The sequence below is a fragment of the Mus caroli genome, chromosome 5 (genome assembly GCF_900094665.2).
Source record: "Mus caroli chromosome 5, CAROLI_EIJ_v1.1, whole genome shotgun sequence".
NCBI classification, from domain to species: Eukaryota; Metazoa; Chordata; class Mammalia; order Rodentia; family Muridae; genus Mus; species Mus caroli.
The window spans coordinates 29,126,133-29,153,484 of record NC_034574.1 but is presented as its reverse complement, the minus strand read 5'-3'; the positions used below and the strand labels follow the sequence as shown (position 1 = coordinate 29,153,484).

The window sequence follows — 27,352 nt, the reverse complement described above, 5'->3', positions numbered from 1 at the left end:
AGAACCCAAGACTACCAGCCCAGGGATGGTCCCACCCACAAGGGGCCTTTCCCCTTTGATCACTAATTGAGGAAATGCCTTACAGCTGGATCTCATGGAGGCATTTCCTCAACTGAAGCTCCTTTCTCTGTGATAACTCCAGCTGTGTCAAGTTGACACAAAACTAGCCAGTACAATGCTGAATGAGGTCCCATTGCGCATGCACCAGGGGGACATGTTTGTACTGCCCAGGACAGAGCTGCCGCCCGAGGCCACAGACTCATTGTGTCCAAACTGTTACTGACTGTGTCATTATCAACTTGATGGGATTTAGGGTCACCTAAGATACATGTTGCTGGGTACATCTTTCACAGAGTTTCTAGAGAAGACCCACCCCAAATGTGAGTAGCACTATATAGCAGGGCTGGGAATCTTGGCCTGAATAAAAAGGAAAAGGAGAGAAAGCCAGTATGTCTGTCTCTGGTTCCTGACTGCACATGCATTTTGAGCATCTAACTCATATCTCAGCTGCCATGCTGAACTGTATCCCCCCAAACCACAAGCCAAAATAAGCCCACCTGTCCCTTCCCCACATCAGGCTTTTTCGTCATAGCATTGAGAAAAGCAGCCCATACAGCAACGCTATGAGCCAGTAATCTCTTCCTGTGTGGTGGACACTCACATGATGGAGAGGTATGCGGCAGTGCCCGACTGTGGCAGCCAGATCTCATCAGTAGACGGATCAATACGTGGTATGTTTACAGAACAGAAGACAGTAGCCTTCAGAGTGAATGATCTACAACAGTGAGTCTTGCTGCGAGTGAATCTTTCTTCTTGAGTATGCTGGTTAGTTTTTTATCAGCTTGACGCAAGCTAGAGTCATCTGGGAAGAGGGGGCCTCAATAGAGAAAATCTTTCTATCACATTGGCCTGTAGGCAAATCTGTGTGGGCTTTTTTTTTTTGACTGATGACTGACATGGGAAGGCTCCGCCCACTGGGAGTGGGGCCACCCCTGGACAGGTGGTCCTCGGTTATATAAGAAAGCAGGCTGAATCAGCCATAAGGTGTTCCTCCATAGCCTCTGGTTCAGTTCCTGCTTCCAAGTGTACCCTTAATGACAGACTGTAACATGGAAGTGTAAGCCAGATAAACCCTACCCTTCCAGGTTGCTTTAGTCAGGGAGTTTTTATAGCAACAGAAAGCACAATAATGCCCTGAGCTTACCAGATACAATGATTCAGCAACAGAATGCCTACTTAAATTTGAATTTCAGATAAACAATGAGTACTTTTATGTCAGTATATTCTCGACACTCACCTACACATTTATATCAGTGGACAGTGTCTGCCACAGGAGCCTGTAGGCTGCAGATTCTCATTTCTCTATATAACAACAGATAAAAGCGTGTCTGCTTGTGAAGCCAAGATGGCAGCAGCTAGGGAGACTGGAGGCGTGGGAGTATACTGGGGATCCTGGTTGAGTACTTTGGGGTATGGACACCGTCTGTGATTGTATTTGGATTAGGAAACTCGAGAAGCATTACAGTTCTTTCCTTGATATAATATTTTAATGTAGTCTTTGACAATTTCAAAATTGTATACCATGTCTTTTGTTTGATTCATTTTGGGGGTTGTTTTTAGGAACACACTGAGTGTGCTGCCCATATACCATGGCGCATAGTCAACCTACCAGGGCTTCTTTGTGCAATCAACAATATGGCTTTATCATTAAGTTTTAGTGGACAAACAAAAGCAATGACAACAGCCTGAATCCTGAATCGTCCTGAGGGTCTCTGGGATCTTCCTGACCAACAGACTAAGGGGAGGAATCCTGCCTCTGACACTGGATGCTTTTTAGAAGCCTCACAATTCTGAGAAATACATGGACCTTTCTGCCGGTTCATAGATACATTGGAACCTTCACTATGGGATGCCGACTTCAAGTACATCCTGGGTGTTCCCTGGTAGAGGACAGCATGTAGTTGTTCTGTTGGCCCTGCCTTAGGCTCATCCTGGTCCCTGTCACAAAGCCAGCCTTCATGCTCAAGGCTCAGCTTCAGTGTCCCTTTCTCTTTTTTATTTTTTCTCTCTCATATATTACATCCTGACCACAGTTGTTCCTCCCTCCTCCCCTCCCAAACCCCTGCCTCTGTGTCCCCTTTTTGAGGAAACCATCTCAAACTCAGCCAGGGGCCCCACTGCTCTCTCCTTGGCTGTGTTTCCTTCCTATCTGTTGTCATCACTGTGGAATGTGCATTGTTTGTACAAATGCTTAAACCTGCCTCACTCACCTAGAAGCTGCCTCACTTACCTGGAAAGGCTGGGCCATGCTTGCCTTCTCCCTGCAAACCCATTGGTGTCCAGAGTCTGGCAGAAATATGGCTGGTTCTTAGTACTATTTAGTTCTTTTTAAAAAGGTACAAATTCCTAGGTAATAAACTTGTGTATTGATTTCATCCTTTAAAGCAGAGGTTCCCCACCTGTTGGTTGTTACCTCTTCGGGGTTGTATATCAGGTATCCTGCATATCAAATATTTACACTATGATTCACAACAGTTGCAGAATTACAGTTATGAAGTAGCAATGAAATAATTTCATGGTTGGGGGTCACCACGGCACGAGGAACTGTGTTAAAGGGGCACAGCATTGGGAAGGTGAGAAGCACTGCTTTAAGGTTTGTACTGGGGCTGGAGAGATCGCTCCTCGTAGTTAAGAGCACTTGCTGCTCTTCCTCAGGACTAGGGTTTGATTTCCAGCCCCGACATGGTGGCTCACAACCATCTGTAACTCCAGTTCCAAGGCATCTGATGCACTCTTTTGGCTTCCATGGGTACCAGGCATACATGTTAAATAGATATACATGCAGGTAAAACACCCCTACACACAAAATAAAAATAAATAAAAAATTTAAAACAGCTTTTATTAATATAGTCTCAATATTCTTACGATCAAGGTCTTATGCATGGCAGACAAATGCTCACCATTGAGCTACATTCTCATCTAGCCAAGGCCTTGGCACTCCCAGCAAGTGATTCCAGAATCTCATGTTTAAATATAATTTACAGATGTAGTTACAGCTATTCACACTTCCACGCCTCGTGGTATAGGAGGGAGCTGGCGACCAGGTTTCCTTTTGAAGTGGAGGGCACAGTGAGTGTCAAGCACAAGTGGATGCTGCCTGACTCTTCAGTGTGGGTGGGATTGCTTCTGCTGTTTGTCGGCAGAGGCAGCTGTGACAGCCGAGACCCTCAGCCTAGTCTCTGTCTTGACCCCTGTAGGGATCTGCTGCAGGCGCTGACCGAGGAGGAGCTGCACACACTGGAGCGGAGCCTCTGTGTTTCTCAGGACGTGGAGCTCCCCATCCGGGCAGACGCCCAGGCACCCAGTGCTCTGGCACCCACCTTTTCTGCATCTCTTCCTCCCGAGGAGACACTTTCAGCCAGTGCCAACAACCCAGAGGCAGAACTGGCCTGCTCAATGCAGTATGATGATCAGGAGTTGGAGGAGCTCAGCCGCATGGTCCACAGGGCCGGGGATGAGATGTCTTCTCTGCTTTCACCACCCAGTGCCTGCCAGTCCCCGGCACATAGGCCAGGCTCAGAGGCTAGCCCTCGAGGGGAGGCCTCTCCAGCTAGAGCCCGGCTGAAATCAGGCAGCGATGAGGAGGAAAGGGTGTTCTTCATGGATGATGTGGAGGTGACAGAGTCTCCTGCCAGGCCTGAATCCCCAGGGAACACATTTGAGTTGACGCAGGGTAATACCCAGCAGAGAGGACAGGATGGCCAGCGTGGAGAGGTGGGGGTCGAGGCACCTGCCCTGGTAAAGGAGGAAGACTGGAGCAACAATAATGTTGAGGGTGACAAGATAAAGCTGGCCAGCCTCGTGGGCTCCACTTCCTGCAGCTGCCTAGACTCACAGCTCTACCTGGACGGCTGGGAGGTGAGCGCAGAGGATGCTGAGACTGCAGAGATGATTGCACACCGGACCGGGGGAATGAAACTGTCAGCCACAGTCATCTTCAACCCCAAGTCTCCCACTTCCCAGGACTCAGCTGTGGCAGCCCAAGAAGCCCCAGGCCATGGTACTTCCCCTTTGGAGCCCAGGGCAGAGGGGACAGGGGACAATTCACACAAACTCAGCACTACAGCCACCAACTGCCTCCTCCATTCCTGTGTGTGCTGTGGGAGCTGTGGGGACAGCAGGGACGATGCTGTAGAGCGCCTGCGGGAGAAGTGTGGCCCAGGAAGTGTCATCAGTGCCTCTAACCCTTCTGTAAGCTTAGCCAAGGGTGGTGACAAAGAGCCTGAGAGAATAGATGAGGCCCAGCCTTCTGATGTCACCCTGCCTGCAGAAGATGCCTCCAACAGGCAGGAGCCCAAAGCCCCTGCTTCCAGCAAGTGCCTGGCACACACCTCAGGGCCTCAGGTGGACACAGCGAGCAGGTTGCAAGGAGAGGGTGAGGTCAAAGGCCAGCCAGAGCCAGAGGCCAGAAAGCAGGACCCTGAGAAGTCCCCTGTGGTCAGCGGGGACAGTCCAAGAGGGGATGTGGCCCAGACAGAACGCCAGCACCTGTTGGGCTCCAGGTAAGGGCCGATTCTGTTCTAGAGACCAGACTTATCTCTTTTTTGCATCCAGGATATGTCCTGTCTGATTTTTAAAGCATTGAGATACTTCTTGGAGTTTCTTGGCCACCAAACAGGCTCTGGACCCAGGGCAGGTTTGCAGTTGACGCCTGAGAGGATGAGGTATGTACTGCCCAGGTACCCATCCTGCACTAAGCTAAGCAACTATCAGTGATCTCCAGGGGCCCAGTGATTCTTTCAGGTAATGCCGGCACAGAGCTCCCCCGCTTTCATCTTGGTAGCTTATTCTACCCCTGACGTAGTAAGTGGGCGTAGGTGGGAGCTAAGCACACAGTCCGCTGATTTTTGCTCACCACCATACCTACTGGGCTCACACAAATGAGAAGAGATTCACAGAAACCCTGGCTGTGTACAGAGTCAAGCTGAGCTCTTGAGGCAATTTCTTGGGCAGGATCCGTATGCCTCCTGCCCTTCCTTACCTCTGTGCTCTCCCTGTTCCCTGTGGCTCTTCCCGCGGAGATCCTTCTCTACCGTTGCCTGGTGATGTCAGCGAGGGATGGGACATTCCTTGTTAGAGCTGAGGCTTCTCTCTTTGCCTCTCACCTGAGTGTTCTGTCCATTGCAGATTTTGACAAGCATCGCTGGTGTTGACTGTATTGTATGTTTGACTGTATTGTGTATTTATCTGTAATGTTGGGGCAAGAGGGAGGGGCAAAGAAAAGACATCTCCCATCCTGAGTGGTTTTATACATTGTGGTGTCCTCAAAACCCTGCCTTGTGGAGACTTACCTGGGCAAGGCAGGCAAGGATGGAGGGCAGGAGTGGAAGAGTCTCGAGGTCCTGGATACTAACACATGGGTGGGTACAGGTTGGGACAAGGTAAAGGACAAGATAGGGAGCATATGGAAAAGGAAGGTACTTCAACCCAGGGGGCAGAGCCTCTGCATCCAGGGCAGATGCCCATTTCCTGTCCCTCACCTCTTCCTAGACAGCCAACAGTCACCACTTTTCCTGGAAGCATGCAAGGGAGAGCTGGTCAGGGTCTGTGTCTGTCATAGTTCTGAGTGTTCTCCCACTCACTACATAGCTCTCTGCTCTGCTCCTGGCTGTGATGGCAGAAGTTTCAAACCCACCTACTTTCCACGCCCTGGCGACCTCTAATCTGCTTCTGGCAAACATGATCTGTAGACATTGAAAATAAGCCATGTAGTACAGGCACTTCCGTGCGCCTCATCTTCTCCTGAACAGTGTCTTCAAAGGTCTTCCACACTGCTGCTACAGTAGGACTTCACTCCTTTTCTCAGCTGTGTCACCCCAGTATGCGGCGTGGCCATGGTATGTTTCTCTCCCTTCACAGCTGATCCATCTGTAAGAGGGTTTTGTTTTTTTTTTTTTTTTGTTTTTTTGTTTTTCTGTCAAGAATCATGCAGCTAAGAAATTCTACTTCCAGTTTTGTGTGGACATGTGTTTTTATTATTTTTCAGTCTCTAATAGTAGAACATGGAGGTTGTATGTCAACTAACCATTTTCCACATACCCAAGGTTACATACATCACATACATCCTACAAGTGGTGTGTGTGTGTGTGTGTGTGTGTGTGTGTGTGTGTGAGGGCATAATGAGGGGTTCAACTCCTTCAAATTGTCAATGATTTTTAATCAACTTTCTATTCTTAGGGTGTAATCTATTAATATGCAGCCAGTCAATGACTTGTTGGGTGAGTACCCATAATTTAAGCCCTTGGCAGGCTGGGGCAAGAGAATGGCAAATTTGAAACCAGCTTGGACCACAGAGTGAGAATGTGTCTCAAAACCAAAGCAAACAAACAAGAACCAAAGTCACTTGAAAATGTTCCCCCTTGACTTTGCATTCAGTTTATAGAAACTACCGCTTACATTTAACTTTATAACTACATAGAATATTTGCATTCTTTCTAGACAAAGTTAAACAAATAGATGTATGTGAAGAAGACTGCCTAACGGGACTTTACTCTTTAAAGTTTTGAGGCTCAGAGGTAGACTTTGAGGGTGCACACTCCTGATACCAGGTAGATAGATGGCTCTGAGCTCCGTACCCTCTTCACCTTGCCCCCTGACCTCTAGCCAAGACCTTTCCAGAGCTTTGTGGAGATGTCCCCACTTTCCTTTACTGAAAAGTTGAGCCCAGACATGGTTGGGCCAGTGTGCACTCGCTCAGGCCTCCATCCGCACTCCCGCTGTTGTAGATGGTGCTGCCGAGGCCAGCTGGTGCAGATGTCTCTCTGCTTCCATAAAGCCTTTTCTTGGAGGCAGCCCCAGCTTCGTAGCCATGTCAGATGGAATGAATTAACTTCTCAGACTGCTGATGGCTACCTAGACACCTCCTGCTCTGTTTACTGGTGAGTGAATTATTTTTCTACAAGGCTGACTCAAGAACCCTGTAAATTCCTTGACAGGGGGAGGTGTGGGATTTTCTTTTTTTGTTTGTTTGTTTTTGTTTTTGTTTTGTTTTGTTTTTTTATCTTTTCTGTTTCTTATTTGTTCAGGTAACAGCAGAAGACATCTACCATCTGGAAACTTGCCCTGGGAAGGGCCCTCCATCCATGCCTCTACATTAAAGCCCAGTCCAGTTCAGTATACACTCAACACTCAGCTATGAAAAGGCGAGACAACCTACCTGGTGGCCCAGAAGACCTCCCATCATCCTGGAAGTCGGTTTAGAATATGCAACGGGTCTGAAGAGGAAGCACTTGGCAAGGGGCCAGGCCCTCAGAAGGAGGCTTGTCAGCCCAGCACTGTGCGTTAGGGAGCTGGAAGAGGTCTGCTTACAACTACCTGTCACTCCTGACCCAACACTGACAGAACCATCGTAGGAGTACTGGCGAGTGTTCTGTGTCATGAGCACATCCCTCAGGGGCCAAGCCAAGTGCTGGAGCCCACCAGGGAACCAGGTAGATGTGGCAGGCCTTTCAGGCCCTGCAAGGAGGTGACCAGCAGAGTGTTTTCAAAAACAGAAGCAAGAGGCCAGTCACACACAGGCAGAACATTTGCTGAAATGTGGAATGAGACGTCAGGAGGTCTGGTTAGTGTAACAGCAGTGTGATAGAGCTTTCTTATGACATGTAGTCTCATGCACAGGGTGGTATATTAGGATTCTCTGAAAGAGCAAGATAGGGTGTGTGTGTGTGTGTGTGTGTGTGTATGTATACATATGTATGTATGTATGTATGTATGTATATCACATATATACATTATAAGTATGTGAATTTCAATTCTTATTATGTTTTAAAATTATATACATATATATGCATATGTATATAAAATAAATCCCTGTACTAGATTGGGATATATCTATATAGGACCTAGTCTGGGTATTCCAAAGTCTCATGCTGGTAAGGCTGAGAACTGGTAGTTGTCCAGTCTGTAGGCTGGCTGTTTCAGCAGTCCTAATCTGGTGCTATGGTCCTGAAGGATTCCTGGGGAGCAGCTGATCTTCAGTCTGCGTTGGAATCCTGAAGAAGTTGTTTCTATTGCCGGTGAAGGAGTTCCTCAGCAACAGGGTAGGTGAACTCGCCAGTGAGGGTGAGGACACGCAGGCAAAAAGCAAAGGTTTCTTCTTCTGTGTCCTTTTCTGTGGGCTGGCACTGGAAGATGTGGCCCAGATTTAGGTGAAATAATCAGATTAAGAAAATTCCTCACAGGAGTGCCCAGCCTCTTGGGTTTCAGTTACCTTCTATGAGAAACCCTGTCTTGAACCAAAAAAAAAAAAAAAAGTTACATTCTGTATGCAGTCAAATTGACAACCAAGATTATCCATCACAAGTGGGTTATGATTCAACTCTAGTTCTCCATCTGGGAGACAGATGCTAATGTCTGCCTCACCTCAGTGTCCATGGAAGGGATAGTGACCTTCACTCTTGCAAGCAGCAGGATCCATTTCTCTGCTGTTCCAATTTGATCACGGGGTTCACCCATCATCTGGCAGGTGCCTCTGTATGTGGCATGGGAAGCGTAATGAACAGTGGCAGGCCCTGTGCTCACAAGTTTCTGTCCCGTGTATGAGTCCCACCTCTGTGAAAATGGAAGAAAAGCAGGGAGCCGTGGCAAGAGACCTGCATTTGAGGCTGGAGCCCTCCACATCCCTGGAGTATGTATTACTAGTCAAGTAGAAGGACTCCACAAGGATCAAGGGTCATTCCTGCCAAGGGACTAACACATGCTGGCAGCAGAGGGGCCTACGGCTGAGAGTGCAGGCCCTGCTGGAGAAGCCCCTCCATGGGTGCTCTTCTGTCCTTGGCTGAGTCCACCAGCCCCAGCATCAAGGGTGGTGGGACATTGTGAGTAGTCAGCGTGGATGTCCTCACCCTGCTGAGTGAGTGTTCTGGAACTTCTTTCCTTTTCTTTCCTGGAATGGTCTTTCCTCTCTGCTAGCTTCTTTCCTATCTGTTCAGTGGTCAGAGATTAATGTTTTGGGGAAAAGTTGACATTTTTAGAAAGCTGGTTTTCTCCCACCTAGCCTTAGCTTCCTGACTCAAAACGTTCCTTGGTGTCAGCTCCATTGTCTGCTTGTCAGAGGACAGAACCCACTCAAGCCCATCTCTCACCCTGAGCATGCAGGGATGTTTGCTGTAGAAACTACACTAGTCCCTTTTTTTTCCCTCTGTGTGGTCCCCGATCATTGTAAAAACTCTAGAAACACTAAAAAGACTAAAAGAGGTAAATAAAAATTTCCCACATTTTATGAATAGTTTTGATTATTCTTCATAGTGAAACTGATGCTGTGAGTATTTCTCCACAAAGTTGATGTGTTTAAACACAACTCTAGGGTTGGAGAGATGGCTCCGTGATTAGAGCACTGGCTGCCCTTCAAGAGGACCTTGATGTAGTTCCCAGCACCCACATGACAACTCATAACTTTGTAACTCTAGATCCTGGGGCTCCAGTGCCCTCTTAAATCATCTATGATGCCCCGAGCAAACATGCAATACACACATGCAAGCAAAACACACAAAATTTAAAAAACAACCAAACCCACAACTCTAATAGAAATGGTATTGTGTCACAGGACATAGTCTATTTACACCATATTTTCAATTTATGTTTTAGGTTAGTCCTGGGCAGTTTCATTTTTTTTTTTTTATTTAGACTTTACCCCAGGGTCTAGAATCAGCATCATAGAGGTCAAAATCTTTCCAGAGAAACACTGACCTACACATACACAACATACACAACATGCTCCAAGGTGTGCCCCTCTTTACCAACACAGGCACCTACTACACATCCTGCTGACCTGGGAGGCAGAGCCTGTGTTCTGTGTGTGTGTGTGTCAGCCAGATGGTGGTAGTTCACACCTTTAATCCCAGCACTTGGGAGGCAGAGTCAGGTAATTTCTTGAGTTCAAGCCCAGCCTAGTCTACATAGTGAGTTCCATGACAGCTAGGGCTTCACAGAGAAACCCTGTCTTTAAAAAAAAAAAAAAAAAAAAAAAGCCAGGGCCTGGCAAACACAGAAGTGGATGCTCACAGTCAGCTATTGGATGGAACACAGGGCCCCCAATGGAGGAGCTAGAGAAAGTACTCAAGGAGCTAAAGGGGTTTGCAACCCTATGGGTGGAACAACAATATGAATTAACCAGTACCCCCGGAGCTCGTGTCTCTAGCTGCATATGTATCAGAAGATGGCCTAGTGGGCCATCATTGGGAAGAGGCCCCTTGGTCTTGCAAACTTTATATGCCTCAGTACGGGGTAACACCAGGGCCAAGAAGTAGGAGTAGGTGGGGAGGGGAATGTGTGTGTGGGGGGAGGGTATGGGAGACTTTTGGGATAGCATTTGAAATGTAAATGAAAAAATACCTAATTAAAAGAAAATAAATTTAAAAAAAAATTTTAAAAACAAAACAAACAAACAAACAAACAAAGAGAAAACCAAAAAAACCCACAAAAAACAAAAAACCCAAAAAACCACCAAAACAACAAAAACTAAGACCCACACTGTTTAAACAAGCTTACAGTTCTGGGCTGCAGTTCAGACACACCTTACACCACGCCTTTAGCACAGTTCCAGTTACAGCCTTTGTTGAGCCAATGGGGCACTTTACCAGAGTGGTCTTGTGGGGATCTGTGGCTGCCTTCTAGCAGGCATTTCTATGGCTCCCCCTGGTGGTGGATGGCTGCAGTGGCCGTGCTAGAACCATCCACAGTATCTCTTAACCAGTCCCACGCAGCATGTTGTTGCATTTCCCGTGTATCTGGATAGGACTTAGAATCCTCATTTAGGGAAATGCCCTGGCTCAAGGCCAAGTGGAAATGCAGCACTGTGGGCAGGAAGGCAATGGGCCTTCAGATGTCGCTAGCCCTAGCACTGTTGAGACTTGGAATCTCATTGTTAATGTTCTTATTCCCTCCATCTTTTCTGCAGTGTCTGCCCTGTTGTCTTCTGCCCAACGTAGCCCCAGTGTATGCTGGTAGTGGTCCAGTCCCCACTTTAGAGGGCACATATGTGATGGTTCCCTTAGGGAACCTCAGATCCTCATCTGGGTATCAGTGGGTGTGGGGAAGGTGCTGTGTTGGGAGGAGGCTCCTGGAGAATATGGCTTGGCAGAGTCCAGGCCTGAAGTACTGAGCCTTATGGTATATGCTCCATGTCCTGTGCTGTTCTGGAGAAGGGTTGAAAGCTAGTCCTGGCTCTTAGTTCTCAGCAAGACATATAGCAGGTGCTCCATCCGTATGAAGCAAGACCATTTCCAGTGCAGTCTTCTTGCTTCTTCCTACCTGAGGGAGTACAGACTCACAAGTAAGCAAGGGAAAGAAGGCTAATGTAGATCACATGCAGTCAAAGGTGCCCATCCTCAGACAGCAGGCTGCAGAAGAGGCTTCTCCTGTTTAAACTGCAGTGTGACCAGGGAAGGCCTCAGCCAAGCTCACCCACTTGCTGCCTCACAGTTTCTAGGAAATGTGTAGAAGCAGCAGAAGCTCAGGCATGCATGACAAGAGTGGCAGTATGTTTGGTGTGTGTGCCTGAGTGTATTGTATCTGTGCTTGCATGCACACACATATACATTGTGTGCATTACATATGTAAACACACTTTTTGTTTATTTGCATCTCCATACATTTTTAGTGTACACACATATTGCATCTTTAGTTAAAAAGTAGTGATGTGGAGGTTAGAGTCCCATACCATAGTAATGGGGCCTTCTGAGTGCTGGGGTGAGTGCTATCCTGGTCTTGACTCTGTCTCTGAGACTAGGTGTCTCCTGAAAGTGTGAACAGTGTTGTAGGCTGATAGACAGATGAAACTGGGCAGGGCAAATGGCCTCAGGACCTGGTGAGTAGACCAGAACCACAAGAGTAGTTGTGGCATATGTGGCCATTTAGAGGCAATCTCCATATTGGGCACTATTGCACTCAATCCAGTAGAGGAGGGACTGTGGATTCAGCCTCACATATCTTTGGCACAACGGGTTACCAGCATGAATAGGATTTCCTTCCCCGCTGACCCTACCCATGTGTCCCTTAGGTCACAGCCCACTGGCCTTCACTGATGGATTGCAGGCTTGGCCTCCTCATAGAGACCATGCTATCACTGTCATAATCAAGGTTGGGCTCTGAGGATGGGGCTTCTCAGGCCCACCTGATGTCCATGTCTCTCCTTCCCTGGGATAGCCAGGGGCGAGTGTAGTGATCAGAGCCTTGTGTATGCCTGTGGAGTCTGGCTTACTGTGTTTCTTCTGGATACTTTCACAGTCAGTTGTGGAGATACTTTTAGCACAGGCCTTGGGAAGTCTAGGATCAGTTATCTTGCCATGAGAGCAATGTCCACAGAGCATGAGTAGACCTTTGGTCACTCCGTGCTGGGGCAACTTCATTCTGTTGTCCTAGCTAGGTCTTCAGAGGGCTCCCACCTTGACAATGGCAGATTGAGGCAGCCTCAATGGCTTTCCTGGTGGCCTCAACTCTCTCTTCCCCATTATCCTGATGATCTATGATGTCTCAGCCCCATGTCTAGAGAGTGTGCATCAAAGGCTCATTCCTCTACAGTGTGAGCTTAGCGTTCCTCTCTTAAGGTCAGACAGCATCACTTCTCCACTCTGTGGATTAAATAAACGGAGGCCCTGGCATAGCTATTGATGCCTGGCAACCTTCAGCTCAGACTGTCTAATTTTCTGAGAGTCCTTTACCTCATGGGGGTCCCACCATGGCATCACAACATGGGTGTGAGTGCAATTCACAGGCTAATTGGCTCCGTGTCTTCAGACAGGCATGCCTGAGGCAGGGCACTCTGTACTTAGCCTCAGCCGAACCTGAATATGTGGTCTTGGTCAGCAGTAACTGAAAATGTAAAGAATGTTCCTATCTAGATGAATGGCCCGCCCCTCTCAAAAGCCAGAGATGTCAGGCCGCCAGAGGGAACGGAGCCTAGTTCATTTTGCACTTGGCGGACCTGGTGCCTGCCTTGTCACATTCAGGACTATTTGCTGTCCCACAGTGCTGCTTCTGCCTCTCAGCTATCTTTTGATAACTGTAGGATGCGGATGAGAAATCTGACCCTTTCCCTGTCCCAGAGAGAGCCTCTGAGTGGCAAGGAGGGGAGGAGCGGGAGGTGTGGGGATTTCAGAGGGTTGGGGATGGTGTCCCCTCAGCGTCAGCCACCCTCTCAGGGTTGTAGTCCCTAGCCTGGAATGGTGGCGTGGAAGTGAGGACCCACCTTCCTTCCAAGTCACCCTGAGAGGCTTGGCAGAGGTAATGGGGGTAGGGGCAGCTAGAATCTGTAGTGACAGTTGCCATGTCACCAGAAGCCCCTCCCTCCATCCTGTGTGTGTGTATGTGTATGTGTGTGTGTGCGCGCACACACGCACACACACGCATGTGCTGTTTCTCTTAAAGAGACTTCAGCTGTCTTCCTTCGTTTCCTGCAGTTGGTCTCCAGGTGCTGTGGCATTTAAAGCGTGCACACAGAAGCATGAATCAAGACCACCTCTTTGCTGTTCAATTTGTGGAATGAATGCAACAGTAAACACTCTTTGCAGAGCACTTTCCTAGATGTATAAACATTGATTACAAGTTCCGACTTCCCTAAACGACTTAAGCTATAATTATATGTTAGGTATGACTATTTCCTTTGACGGCATCAAACGCTTTAAGCGTGCTGTGTTTGTGTGGACTTCTCTTCACTGCATGAATATCCCCTCCCTGCAAATGGCTCTGTGTATTAGGGGCCCGAGGCAGCTGCACTGCTGTTTCACAGACTGGATCTTTATCTAGCCATCAGGACATTTGACTGCTATTCTCTGGGCTCAGTGATCTCATCTCTGGACCAGTAACTCACGGGGACTGTCGAGCAGCTGTGAGATGGTCTCAGGAGGAGATCAGAGATTCCATATCCATATTAGTGTTAGAGAAGACCTAAAGCCAGACATCTACTCTCAAGTTTTAGAGGCTAGAGGTCTGAGGTCACAGTGTACTCCAGCTAAAGGTTCTGAGCCTTCCTGCCTCAAGTTCCCAGGGCTCCTGGCATTTCCTTGACTTGTGGGAAATCTCTCCCTCATAAGGACCTTTACTGATCATCCAGGCTGGCCTCATCTTGAGATCCTGACACTGATGAATCGAAAAAAAGCTCACTGCCAACTCCTCTGGGGTGTGATGTGGATGTGTCACACTTGGGGGCATGTGGCATTCATCATAACATATGGATCTTGGGCTTCTGATGACTCTGCTCTTCCACTCCTTTCCCAGAGGAACCACCATTGGATGTGTTTTCATGGTGCCATGATGACATCAGGAAGAGTGCCTGGCCAGGGGCAGGGGGCTGCTGCAAGCCCCACAAGCTAGTCTGCTATCCTAATCCATATAGTGTCTGGTCCCTGCAAAGTGATTGTCCCCACAGAGAGGAGAGCCTGCTTATGTATGGACTCTCTTGTCTGGTCCTCAGACATGGAGGCTACTGTGTTGGGGATCCAGAAGAGGTGTAGATCCAGAAGAGGAAGAAAGGCTGTTGCAGGTTTTACAGTCTCATTGTGTTAATACACAATGGGTCCACAGTAGTGGACAGGGGTGGAGCAGGAAGAGATTTGTGTAGTAGGGTCTGTTTGTGACCTGGTCGAGGATGGCTTCTCCCATAGGACACTGGAACATGCTACTCCTTCAACAGGTAAAGGCACTCACTACTAAGCCCGAGGACCTGAGTTTTTAGTGGAGAAGCTTCTAAAGGGGTCCAGGGGAAGAGCATGGTGGCTCAGGGATACTGAAAAGTCCTATGGCCACATCATGCCTGGCTTCTCTGATAGCACAGAGCAAGGCTGAGAGGAGTGAGCAAGGGGAGAGAGGGAGTTAAAGGGATGGGAGGTGAGTGAGTTGAATAGAGACCTCCTGACTTTTGTATGCAGAGCTTCTCTGCCCTGGATCTGTAGGGTTCTTGGTAGAAGCTATGCAGCGATTGGGTGCAGCCTGTGCCTGGTACAGTTCATATTGGGTTCATTTAAGTCATGGACATTCCTTCATGAAAAAATGTCTTGGAGCTTCTTTAACAATGAGCAGTAGATGCTGCAGAGGAAAACTGCCATCTTGCAGTCTTGACAACAGGAAGTCAAGATAAGGGAGTCTCAGAGCTGGTTCTATCAGGGGCTGTGAGGGAGACCCTGTCCTAGGCTACCCTCCTGCTCCTGGTGGTAGCCAGGCATCCCTGGAATTTTTTCGCTTGTGGAAACATCATGCACAACCCGTGCCTTCATCACCACACGCTGCCGTTCCTTCATGCATGTCTGTGTTGATTCACAGTTTATGGAGATACCAGCCCTGTTGGATCAGGGCCTACCCTGCTCTAGTATGACCTCATCTGAGTTCATAATGCCCACTAGGATGCTGTTTGCAGGGTAGGACTTCATCATGCATATGAATGGATACCATTCATCCTAAGACAGCATACATAACTCTCTGCTAGAGCCAAGCAGCACTGTAAGGTGCCTGATGGTCATAGCATGCTGACCTGCAAAGTGGGTGTGACCTAGTTAGATGTTTTTAGAGCTTGTTATTAGAAAGGTGTCCTGCCCTACCTGTCTTATTGCTGTGATGAAAACCATTACAGCAGCTTGGAGTGGGGGTAGGTTTATTTCCATAGAACAGTTCAATATCAAATGGTGTGAGAGCAGGAACTCAGGCACGCAGGAACCTGGAGGCAGGAGCTGATGCAGGGGCCATAGAGCTGCTTTCTGGCTTGCTCCCTCTGGCTTGCTCAGCCCAGGGATAGCACCTCCCATAAAGTGCCAGGCCTTCCCACATTCATCACTTATTAAGAAAATGCCCTACAAGCTAGCCTACAGCACAGCCATAAGGAAGTGATTGCCTTAAGTGAAGTGTCAAGTTGACAAAACTATCCATGGTATTGCCTGACCTCTTGACTCCTGAAGAAGGCAGAGCCAGACCATGTTGTGGCCATTTCAGCTCCCTGGAGCTTTACTCTTGGGGACTGAGATGTCCAGGGTGGTGGGACTGACTGGGTCCAGGGCCTGAGCGTGAGCAGCAAGAGCCTCCTGGCTAACTTCTGGACAGGTCAAGTTGCCTGCTACTTTTATCTCAGGCGTCAGAGCCTTAGCAGTGTGTTTCCTAGGTAGACGGCCAGACGCCCACTGCGCCCTGGCCCATTTCTCCACCTCTCTCCTCTTTCAGCCTCTTGCTGTCATCACCATCTGCAGGCCCAAGGGTGCCATCTGCTGCCTGCTGACTCTTCATTCTCTTCTTGGAATTGAATTTCTATTTATTTGTTTGTTTAATTTTTTTTAATTAGGTATTTTCTTCATTTACATTTCAAATGCTATCCCAAAATTCCCCCATACCCTCCCCCACCCACTCCCCTACCCACCCACTCCCACTTCTTGGCCCTGGTTTTCCACTGTACTGAGGCATATAAAGTTTGCAAGACCAAGGGGCCTCTCTTCCCAATGATGGCCGACTAGACCATCTTCTGCTACATATGCAGCTAGTAGTGGATATTAGCCCAGAAACTTAGAATACCCAAGATACAAGTTGCAAAACACATGAAACTCAAGAAGAACGAAGACCAAAGTGTGGTCACTTTGCCCCTTCTTAGAATTGGGAACAAAACACCCATAGAAGGAGTTACAGAGACAAAGTTTGGAGCTGAGACAAAAGCAAGGACCATCTAGAGACTGCCGCACCTGGGGAATCCATCCCATAATCAGCCTCCAAATGCAGACACCATTGCATACGCCAGCAAGATTTTGCTGAAAGAACCCTGATATAGCTGTCTCTTGTGAGGCTATGCCGATGCCTGGCAAACACAGAAGTGGATGCTATTGGATGGAACACAGGGCCCCCAATGGAGGAGCTAGAGAAAGTACCCAAGAAGATAAAGGGCTCTGCAACCCTATGGGTGGAACAACAATATGAACTAACCAGTATCCCGGAGCTCGTGTCTCTAGCTGTATATGTTTGTTTATTTATTGAGACTGTGTCTTACTATGCCTAGCCTCAAATGTACCTTTCTCCTAAGCTGGGATTATGGAAATGTGCCACACTGAATGCTTCATTTATTCCTATGACCAGAAAAGAGATGCTTGGTATTTCCTAATCTCTCATCTGTGTGTGTAGGATACTCTAGGGTTGGTTGTTTGTTTGTTTTGTTTTTTGTTTTGGTTTGGTTTGGTTTTGTTTTGGTTTTCTGAGACGGGGTTTCTCTGTGTAGCCTTGGTTGTTCTGGCACTTGCTTTTTAGACCAAGTTGGCCTGCATTTACAGAGATCCACCTGCCCATGCCTCCCAAGTGCTGGTATTAAAGGTGTGCACCACCACTGCCATGGCAGCACTCTAGCTTTAAAAACATCTATAGCTGTTTATTACTTTGTGGTTTGGAGGCAGGGGCTTGGATGCATACCACAGTACATTTGTGGAAGCCAGAGGACAATTTGCAGGATTCCCTTCTTCCCTCCTCTATGTGAGGCCTAGGAATGGAACTCAGGTCCTCAGGCTCAGCATCAAATGCCCTTACCTGCTGAGCTGCCTTATGGGCATTTTACTTAACAGTATTTCCAGTATGCTCATGCCCTGCCTGTTCTGCCCTCCTTGCCTGTTGTCCTCAATGCCTTCACTTCTCTTCCTTGTCCTGCTTGTTTGTCTTGTTTTACTTCCACTTAATGCAATTTTGATAAATACCTGACATCGGCCCCTTGTGGTTTGAGTTGCACTGTGATACCTTGCTTGTATCCTCAGTCAGCCACCATTACCTTCCTCTTCAAGCGAGTTGTCCTCTTCTAAGCTCGTGCTGTCTCCATGTACCTGCCCCAGGCCTTGGTGTCTATCCACACCATCTTCTGTGTCTTTGGATTCGCCAGCTTTAGAGCCCTCACATAATGAAGTCTTGTAAGACTTGTCTTTTGTATCTGCTTCCTTTCATGTATCAGGTTTCAAGGCTTCTGACAGTGGAGTGTGGCTCAGAGCCTTTTCGTTTTGAAGGCTAGACGATATTTCACTGCCTTGTTTTAATACTCATCCCCCTTTGTGGGCTTTTGGAGTTGTTTCTACCTCTGGGTGTGTGAAAACTGATGCTCAGAACATCTCTGTCCAAACATATGCCCGAGTCTCTATTTCCAGTTCTTTTGAGTGAGCTGGGCAGAGTAGTGTGTGGCTCTAATCCTATCACTTAGGAAACCAAAGCAGGAGGATCATGAGGTTAACCTGGGTTCCGTAGTGAGACCTTGTCTGAAACAATAAAATTAGGCAAGTATGGTGGCCATGACTGTACTCCCAGCACTTGGAAGGTAGAGGCAGAAGGATCAAGAGTTCAAGGCCTTCCTTGGTACAATACCTAGTTTGAGGCCAGTGTAGTCTACATGAGGCCCTGTCTCAAAAAAAGATCATTTGAGCCAGGTGTGGTTGTGCCTTTAATCTCAGCATTCAGAAAGCAGAGGCAGGTGTAGTTTTGTGAGTTCGAGCCCAGCTTGGTCTCAGCTGGTGAGGCTATCAACTGCAGCTAGGGAATTTTGAAAAGAAGTCTCTTCCTCTTCCTCGGTAATCAGCCCAGAGTCGACAAGGCCCACATCCTCAGGTGTGTGAAGTCAGGGCCTTTACCTGCAGAGTGAAGGGCTCTGCATTTGTTAGAGTGAAGGAACCCACTGGTCTCTAGGAAATGGAGCCATCCAGATATGGGGGCCTGGAGCTCATCCTAAGTGTCCCAGCAGGATCCCAGCTTCTGTGGTTCAGCAAGCCCAGCCCTGACTCCAACTTCCCAGGCTTGCTCTGTGTATCAGTAAACATTTGCTGTGTTAGAGCATGTCAACAGAAGACACATCTGTGAGTGTCTCATCCAGTAACAAAGGAACCCATTGGGCTCAAGGACTTCTTCCAGGACCAGCCCCTCCTTCCTGTATAGTCCTCCATTGTTGAGTGTTGCTGGTATCTCACCTTTCCCAAATGCTTCTGTACCCAGGGCTGTAGTCATGAACACATCCCTGTGTTTTCCCCCTGCTCATACAGTACATAACTTAAGTCATGCCTGTAGTGGGCTGTGTTGGGCCCGTCCAGCCCTGCCTTGGTAGCCCTGGCAGTGGGTGATCACTTTGCAGAGGACTTTGCATCTCACCATGGAGGTTTGAACTCCTGCCCAGTTTTCTTCTGGGAAATGGAATGCTGCCAAAAAGATTAGTCGTGTCAGCAGACATAGAGACAGAGGGTTCAGGACGATGTTGAAAATGGTTCATTGAGCTATAGAATTGGGAGTTTATACAGTTTTATTTTAACGGCACCAAAATACTTTTCCAGGGTGTTTGCAGTAGTTTACACTCCAACAAGACCAAATACCATTTTTCACTCCTGTTGGGCAGGCTTTCCTCTAAAGTACACTCACTAGTCAAGTACCCACAAACATTTGGCATAGAAAACAGACCAACAAATAAATCAGTTTCCACCACAAGGAACAGAGAGACAGTAGAGGTCACGAGTTGCTCTCGTTCAGCTGCCTGTGGAGAGTCTGCGAGACAGAAAAAGCTCTCCCAGTGGTGACAGTCCTGGACCCTTGAGTGACAGAGACATGGGGACTTGAGTGGCAAATCCAGAGGCTAACAGCTTATAAGCAGAGATCATTGTTCAGGGGTATAGATGCTGCAGTCTTGTGGCCCTAAACACTCTGATTGAAGGCTTACTGTAGTGGGCATAACATCAGAAGCCCCACTCCTTGGCAGCAGTGTGAAGAGGTGGCCAGCTGGTGGCAGAACTACTGAATGCTTGGGTGCTGGTGTGCTCAGCACCACAGGGAGTAATATTACAGCCTCGGGTGACAGACTCTTGGCATTTAGGTTTGGCAGCTCTCTGAAACTTCCAGCAACCAAGGCCTGTAAATTCTCTTCTCTAGTTCTTACCAACCTTCTGCTTTTCATGTGCTTATTTAATGCATGTACGTGTCTTGCCTACATGTCTGTTTGCACACTGTATGCATGCCTGGTGCCCGTGGAGGTCACAAAAAGGGGAGTCATATCTCTTGCAACTGGAGTTACAGACAGTTGTGGGTTCTGGGAAGGGAACTCCAGTCTTCTGGAAGAGCAGCCATTGCTCCTAACTAGCGTCTTCTATCTCTTCCCTTGGCCTCAGCTCATGGCCTTTCCTCTCTTGCCTTTTCTCTGCTTTTCCTGTTGCTTGTTATCTCAGCTGCCTCAGCGCTGTGGCCAGTCTGCTGGAGGTTTAGTAGCTTTTGTTCCACTTAGTGTTTAGCGCCCTGACTTTTCAGAGATTTGGCTATGAATCCCCTGTGCACTGGCAGAATGAATTTCTAAAGAACAAATCTAATAAAACTAGCCACTGGGGGTTGCGGGGGGGGCAGGTATTAGGAGGGGGAGAATATTTGCATATCCCGTTGCAGCTATAGCAGAGTACCACAGCAAGTGGCCTCAGTTGTCAAAAATTTATCCTCTTATAATCTTGAGGCCAGAAATCTAAAATCTGGCAGGACGGTTCTCCCTCCAGAAGCATCAGAGAGAGTCCCTCCTGCCTCTTCCAACTGCAAGGAGCTTCAGGGAACCCTTGGCTTTTGTCTGCATCACTCCAATCCCAGACTCTGGATACGTGCTCCCCTCTTCATCTCGAGTTCCTGTGCCTCCACTTTTGTGTCTTACAGGGACACTTGTGTTTGGATTTAGGACCTTCTGAATAATTCAGGATAATCTCAGTACCAGACCCGTCACTTGATTACATTGGAAAAGATCTGCTTTCCAATAATGTTCCCTTCACAGACTCAGGGGGTCAGGTGTGCACACATTTCAGAGTCCGTGTTCTGCTCCCACAGATGGTGTGAGAGGTGAAAGGTCTTCATAGCAGTTGAGGGATTATGCTAAATGAGGATGCAAGGTGGAGATGTTCAAGCTCTCATAAATGTTGCATTAGTCCCTCTGGAAGGGCGAGTGCAGCGAAGTAGCAATCAAAGGCTAGAGCAAGGCAGGACTGGATCAGGGTCTGTCAAGACCATTGGTTTTTTAAAATGGACACACTGATGCATTTACGTGATGGGAAACAGCATATCCAGGCAACTCAGCTCCTTGGAGGAGAACTTGTGGACAGACTTGCCCTGACCCACTCCCCTCAGGCCTCAGAGGCCCTCTGCTACTTGGTTTTTGTCAATTTGACCCAAACCTAGCCTAGATGTTTGGGAAGAGGAAATCTTAATTGAGAAAACACATCTGTAAACCTGGCCTGTCGGCAAGTATGTGGGGCATTTTATTAACTAGTAATTGATGCAGAAAGACCAAGAACACTGAGTGTTGCCAGTCCTGGACAGGTGGGCCTGGATTGCATAAGAAAGGAGGCTGAGCAGGTTACAGAAAGCAAGCAGTGTTCCTCCATGGCCTCTGATTCAGACCTTGGTTCTAGGTTCCTGTCTTGTGTTCCTGTCCTGGCTTCCCTCTGTGATGGAGAGACTTGAGAGTTGTAATCTGAAATAAACCCTTTCTTCCTGGAGTTGCTTTTAGTCATGATGTTTATCATAGCCATGGAAACCCTAAGTGAGACAGGTCCCTAGTGGTTACCCCTACTCACCCGCCCTGCCTCTCCTCTCTGCATCAGCTCCACGGTTGGTTCCTGCTCCTTAGACAACACCAGGTTGGACGTGGCCACTGCTGCCATGCCTGTCACCCCCATGGCCACCAGAGAGAAGATCCGGTCCAGGTTCCATGGCAGCCATGACCTGATCCACCGCCTGTTTGTCTGCATTTCAGGTGCGTGATCTAGACCTAGGACACGGAGGACAAGCAGTGTGTGTGCCTCGGGAGAGAAAGAACAGTGGGACTGTCCCAGCTTTCTCTGGCTTAAGTGGAGCGCAGTGTGGTCTGAAGAGCAAGTCTAGGGTGGGGCTAAGTCTGCCCTACAGGGAGGAAAGGGTTTCCTCTAGGGGTGACTGGGAGTGGTGGGCTGGAGTAATGGGCAGGTGAGCAAAACAGCCAGGCCCTGGACACCACTTCGGAATGGGGTTCACACTGGGATTCATGGCTATGCAGAGTCTGCTTTGTGATCCTGAGGTCAAAAGTTACTCAGGCTAGTGTAGTATGGGGTACTGGGAGAATGTGGACATGTCTGGATTTCCTTGTTTCTATGATGTTAACCGGTACTGCCATGGCACAGTGTTATGTGGGGGGGGGGGGGCCTCTGTGAGTATCTCTTGGCAACCACCACAGTTTAGTTGTGGCTGTGAGCCCTGGATAAGTTATATATCAGGGAGCAACAATGGTAGGGTTAGGTAGGAAGCTTTCATCCTTTCCTATCTCTTGATCCCCAACTTTATACTTATGTCAAGGGAGTCCCCTCCCTGGGGGTTGGCACTTGCTGATCCATGAATGCTGGCTGATCCTACACAGCGTGTGACAGTGTGGTCTCTCAGTGTGGTTGGCTCACCCCAGTCTCCTGTCTTCCTGCCACTTTTCTATCAGGTGTAGCTGACCAGCTACAGACGAACTATGCTAGCGACCTGAGAAGTATTCTCAAAACACTGTTTGAGGTCATGGCCACCAAGCCAGAAACAGATGACAAAGAGAAGCTAAAGAAGGGTAAGTAGACTTGCAGGACAGGCTCTGGGGCTCATGCCAGCCACCATGTATAGAAAACCACACCAAGGTAACCACACACCCCAGTTTGGTTTGCTGAACTAAACGTGCCGGGTTGTTGATTTGGGGAGATGAGTATAGCCTGGGAAAGTGGCTCTCCATGCCACTTTGCAGGTAGGTCCCTGGCTCTGGTTCTTGCATAGGCCATCCAACATTTTACTTCAGACAGAGGTTGGGAACTTGCTTTCCATCTTAGACTAGAACAGATGACTAGATGAGTTAGTTATAGTTACCTGTCAAAATATTCAGAGCCCAGCCCAGTGCAAGTGAAAAAGAGCGGAATGGCCCCGTCTCTCTAGGAGAGGGTAGCTACACCCACTCTCACAGCTGCCTCATGTTCATATACATTCAGCTCATTGAAGGCACACATTTGCTCTCATATTTACACATACATGTGCATGCTTTCACATGCCTGCATACCTTATACACAAACAGGTAAATAGATATTTGGCAAGGAAGGGAGTTTACCCTCTGTCCCTATAGGGTCCCTGGTAGGAAATCGCACCTAGACACCGTCTCTGACCCCTGGTGCCAGTCTGAGGCACTTGTTTGGGGAGAGCTATATCTTCCCACAAGAGCTTCTGCCTGTGAGGTATCTGGGTGTATGGAATAGCCCAGGTAGTCCTGGAAGTCTGGCCTGCCAGGGAATAGCCTTGTTGGTGAGGAAGAACTTCTGCATTATCCAGCTCTGCCACCTGGCCAGACTCTGACTGGCAATCCAGGCAGGGCTGCCTCTGGAAACCATGAGTCAAGTTGGAGATGAGGACCGGCACGTTGGCTATCCTCTGGGCAGGGCTCTCAGATGCCAGGGCTTTAAATCCCTGCTTTGGGAACCATAGGCTAGGAAATCTTACCAGTGCAGGGGCCTCAGGGCTAGATGGTCATGAAGAGGAACTACCAAGTGCCCCCAGGGTCCACCACACTATACAAAGAATGAAGTCTTGGATAGGGAGAACCTCGCCAGCATTGGCATCTTACCTACTGAGGTGACTTGTTCTGTGTGCTGAGAGATGATTGGGGGGCTTGTAGGGAGCTGGAAAATTAGGGGGCACCCAAGTGCTTGCTAAAGACAATCAGTTGCATCTATTGCATTGCCTACCACACCCCAGTGGTTCCCCTCTCTTTTTCAGTAACTCAGACCCTGCGGAGTGCAGCCTTGGAGGACTGTGCATTGTGCCAGGAGACTGTGTCATCCTCAGAACTGGCAGCCAAGACCCGAGATGGGGACTTTGAAGGTATGTGCGAAGCTGTGGTGTGAAGCTGGCATGCTGTCTGCTAAGCAGAAGGAGCCACTCTGTGCATTTCATCTGCACATCTCTGGAGGCACAGCTTCCCACGGGCAAAGGCTGCCCACTCTACCTCCTTCTTAGTACTAGGTATACACAGCCCCTTTACTGCTGTCAAGCCTTGAGCCTGGCGATTAGCAGCTCAGCCTAGTAGGTCCAAGCTCTAGGAAGGGGAACAAGGACTGACTGTGGCTACAAGTGACTGATCTGGCCAATATCCAATACCCTAGTACGTCACCTGCACTGAAAGAGTCTCACATAGCAGCCTTAGGACACTCTGGGGCATTAATGGGGTTTTTGAGGGATGCAGAAGCCTTCCTTGTGAAGAGGGGGCTTCAGAGAGATCACATGGAGACTGCCCAGAGTGGGCTGGAAGCTGGGTCCCTTGGATAGCAAAGGAAGGGATTCCTGGCCTGTTTGGGAATACTGCAGTGCATCCATGGGATCTTGATTAGTGTCTCACTAGACGGCTAGACAGAGTGACCAGAGATGGCAAGGTCTTAGGGCATAGTGATTGATTCTGCCATACATCCTGAGTCCAGGCGACCTGGTCTCAGGTCTGCAGCTGGGGTGTGACTCTGTCTACCAACCTTGTCACTAGACACTGGCTGTGACTGACAAGCCTAGAGTAAGACCAGAGGAGTAGGATGAGAGGTGTTCATCCACCAGCCAGGCCTCAAGCCCTCCCTATCCCCAGCTCAGACTGTTCTCCATGTCTGCTATTCTGCTGCTCTTGTTGTGACAGACCCTCCTGAGTGGGTGCCAGATGAGGCCTGTGGCTTCTGCACCTCCTGTAAAGCTCCCTTCACCGTCATCCGCAGGAAGCACCACTGTCGCAGCTGTGGTAAGGTAGGTGGGGCCCTGCTGGCCCTCTGCATCTCCCGAGTTATATGGGGACTGTCCCCAAGTACAGCAACAGGGTTTAGAAGTTAAGAGCTGATGTCCTGGGAACTCAGTCATGTTTTTGCGGTCCTTGCGTTAGAGCCTGGGTCTAGGTTCTGAGCTTTACTCTGACTCCGTGTCTTAGTCTATTCCTAGGTAGTGCCCAGGTACAATCCTGGTCTCTCCAAGGTGAGAACAGGAAAGGGCAGGGGTTTGAGAAGGAGTCTGCAGTAGCTATGGTGGAGGGCCTACTTACTTTCAAGAAGCCTGATCTACTGGGCAAGCTCCACCCAGAGTTTCCTGAAAACTCCAGTTCTATTGACTGCAAGGTCTGGGCCAGGCAGACTCGTACCTGTAATTTTCCTGCCTGTTTTGGGTGGGAGAGCTGTGTGAAGGGGCTGACAGAGGCCCTGTCTGCTCACTGCCCTCTATCCCTCCTTGGCTTCCAGATCTTCTGTTCCCGCTGCTCATCCCACTCGGCGCCACTTCCGCGCTACGGACAGGTGAAGCCTGTCCGTGTGTGCACACACTGCTACATGTTCCACGTCACACCCTTCTACAGTGACAAGACGGGCATGTGATGCTGTGCCTGGCATGTCCCAGCTGAGCAGGCTGTCTAGAGTCCTATCCAGGGTCTCCGGGAAGGAGGTGCTGTGCCTGCTGTGTGCCCTGTCCAGGCTGTGCTGCAGGAGGGCCTCATTTCATCTCATCATGCCACAGCTGCTGCAGGCCTGCCCAAGTTTCAGAAGGCCCAGAGTCTCTGTCTACTACTCTCCTTGGCCTCTCCACTGTGGAGACACCAGTCCTGGCATGGGCCAATGAGAGGTCAGCTTTATTCAGAGGAGGGACCCAGGGATGCCCAGTTGCTGCTTCCAGGTCTAGTTACTTGGTTAGGCAGGGTTGAACTTTCTTCTCTTGCCCATCTACAGCATTTTGCTCCAGCTGTGCATAGCAAGGCAGGAGAGGGCCAATTCTGTGTGTTCTCTTCTGTAGCCAAGAATCTAGAAACAGAAGCCAGGGGGTGTTGGGCCTCAACATCATAGCAGAACTCCCTGCCTGTTCACCACACTCCTCATCCCCTAGATGAGGAGCCTCCCCACCTCAGAACCTCCTCAACAACACACATCTCATTTCCCTTTGAAGGGGGGATGTAGGAAGCAGACATAGTGGTCTCCAGGGGAAGTAAGCATGCTCTTGGCATCTATGCCATTGCCACTTGCTGGCGGAGCAGGGGCTGACCACTCACCGATATCATAGGCTGAGCTCTCAGGTGTTTGGCCTGGACCCATCAGGCAGCTTAGCTACCATTCCCTTCTTCCACGGCACCCGCTGGGACTCTAACCCACTTCCTCAGACCTCAGTGCGGCCTGGACAGGCTGAGATGCACAGACACCTCCTCAGGCTTCAATCTCAGGCTTCACGTTGCAATGATGATTACAGTTTTATTTTTAGAGAGATGACACACCTACTGCTTCTTTTATAGGATAAAATCCAACCGCTGCTCAGCAGTGGAAGACACAAAATGCACAAAAATGGCTTCTGTGTGGGGGAGGTGGGGAGAGCGTATAACAGAGGGAATATTATGTATTGAGATGATTTTTATTTTCTAAATGCTGTAATTCAAAACCATTTCCATAAATCTATTTAAGGATTGCACACGCTCTGGCGTCTTCTATGAACACTGAGTCCTTGACTTTGTCGGGTAGGTGATGGTGTTGGTGCTGATGTGGCTTTTCTTCTGGAAGACTGAGGCATCTCTGCCTTAGGGACCATTGGACGGCAGAACTTGTCCTCCTGTCAACACTCAGGAGGGGGTTGGCTATTCTCAGCCCCTGTAAGCCTATCCTCCATCTTGGAATGATGTCTGGTTCCCTAGCTGCTGTTAGGTGCCTGACTCCCAGCTGTTGCCCGCCCTGCAGCTAAGATGTCTGGCTTGTGCTAGGGGGAGGGGCTCAGCAGGTGCCTCTGGCCACTCCACACTGGTGACATGGGTAGAGAAGAGAGACTGTGACAGATAGCAATGACCATCATACTTTTTTGGGGGGGGTTGATGTTTTAAAGTGAGGTTCCCTCTGAGTGGAACAAGCCCAGGGAGTATTAGAACGGAGAGTCCAGCTAGGTTGGTGACTCTCACTTCCCAAGGTTGGACTCCATCATTCTGCCAACCTGGGCAGAATGCAGAAAAATTACTTTTCCCTAACTCATCTCCATCCTGTGTCTGTGTCACTGGCTAGACAGCTGTACCACAGTGACCTTATGAGCTTTTGGAGAAGGCTTTCTGCTGCTACTGACCAGGAAGCTGGGCCCTGCAGGAGCCCACATGGAATATCCCATAGTGCTCACCTCTGTCTTTACAGGTAGTTATTTTCCAGACATGTGGTATCCTTCTCTTCTGCCGTGTCAGAGGGAGAAAGGAGCGAAAGCCAGAACAGTGTGTGTGTGTGTGTGTGTGTGTGTGTGCACTTTCCCCATGTAATCTGCTCATGAGTAGCCTTCTGAGGCAGCTTTGACCAACCTTTGTGAGTTGGGTAAGGGGCACTGCTCCATGATCT

General features: G+C 48.8%; 1 protein-coding gene across 3 annotated transcripts in view; it reads left to right on the top strand.

Moving 5' to 3' along the window:
• The window catches only part of Zfyve28 (zinc finger FYVE-type containing 28), a 91,843-nt gene extending 65,387 nt beyond the window's left edge, over positions 1–26,456 (top strand). For all 3 annotated transcript variants that reach the window (XM_021162370.2, XM_029477342.1, XM_029477343.1), the window contains 6 exons: positions 3,258–4,562; positions 21,599–21,750; positions 22,459–22,575; positions 23,763–23,867; positions 24,664–24,767; positions 25,250–26,456. In XM_021162370.2, the coding sequence (XP_021018029.1) occupies positions 3,258–4,562; positions 21,599–21,750; positions 22,459–22,575; positions 23,763–23,867; positions 24,664–24,767; positions 25,250–25,381 (1,915 nt within the window). In that variant the 3' untranslated portion in view covers positions 25,382–26,456. The remainder of the gene's footprint in view (positions 1–3,257; positions 4,563–21,598; positions 21,751–22,458; positions 22,576–23,762; positions 23,868–24,663; positions 24,768–25,249) is intronic.
• The last annotated feature ends 896 nt before the right edge of the window (positions 26,457–27,352 follow it).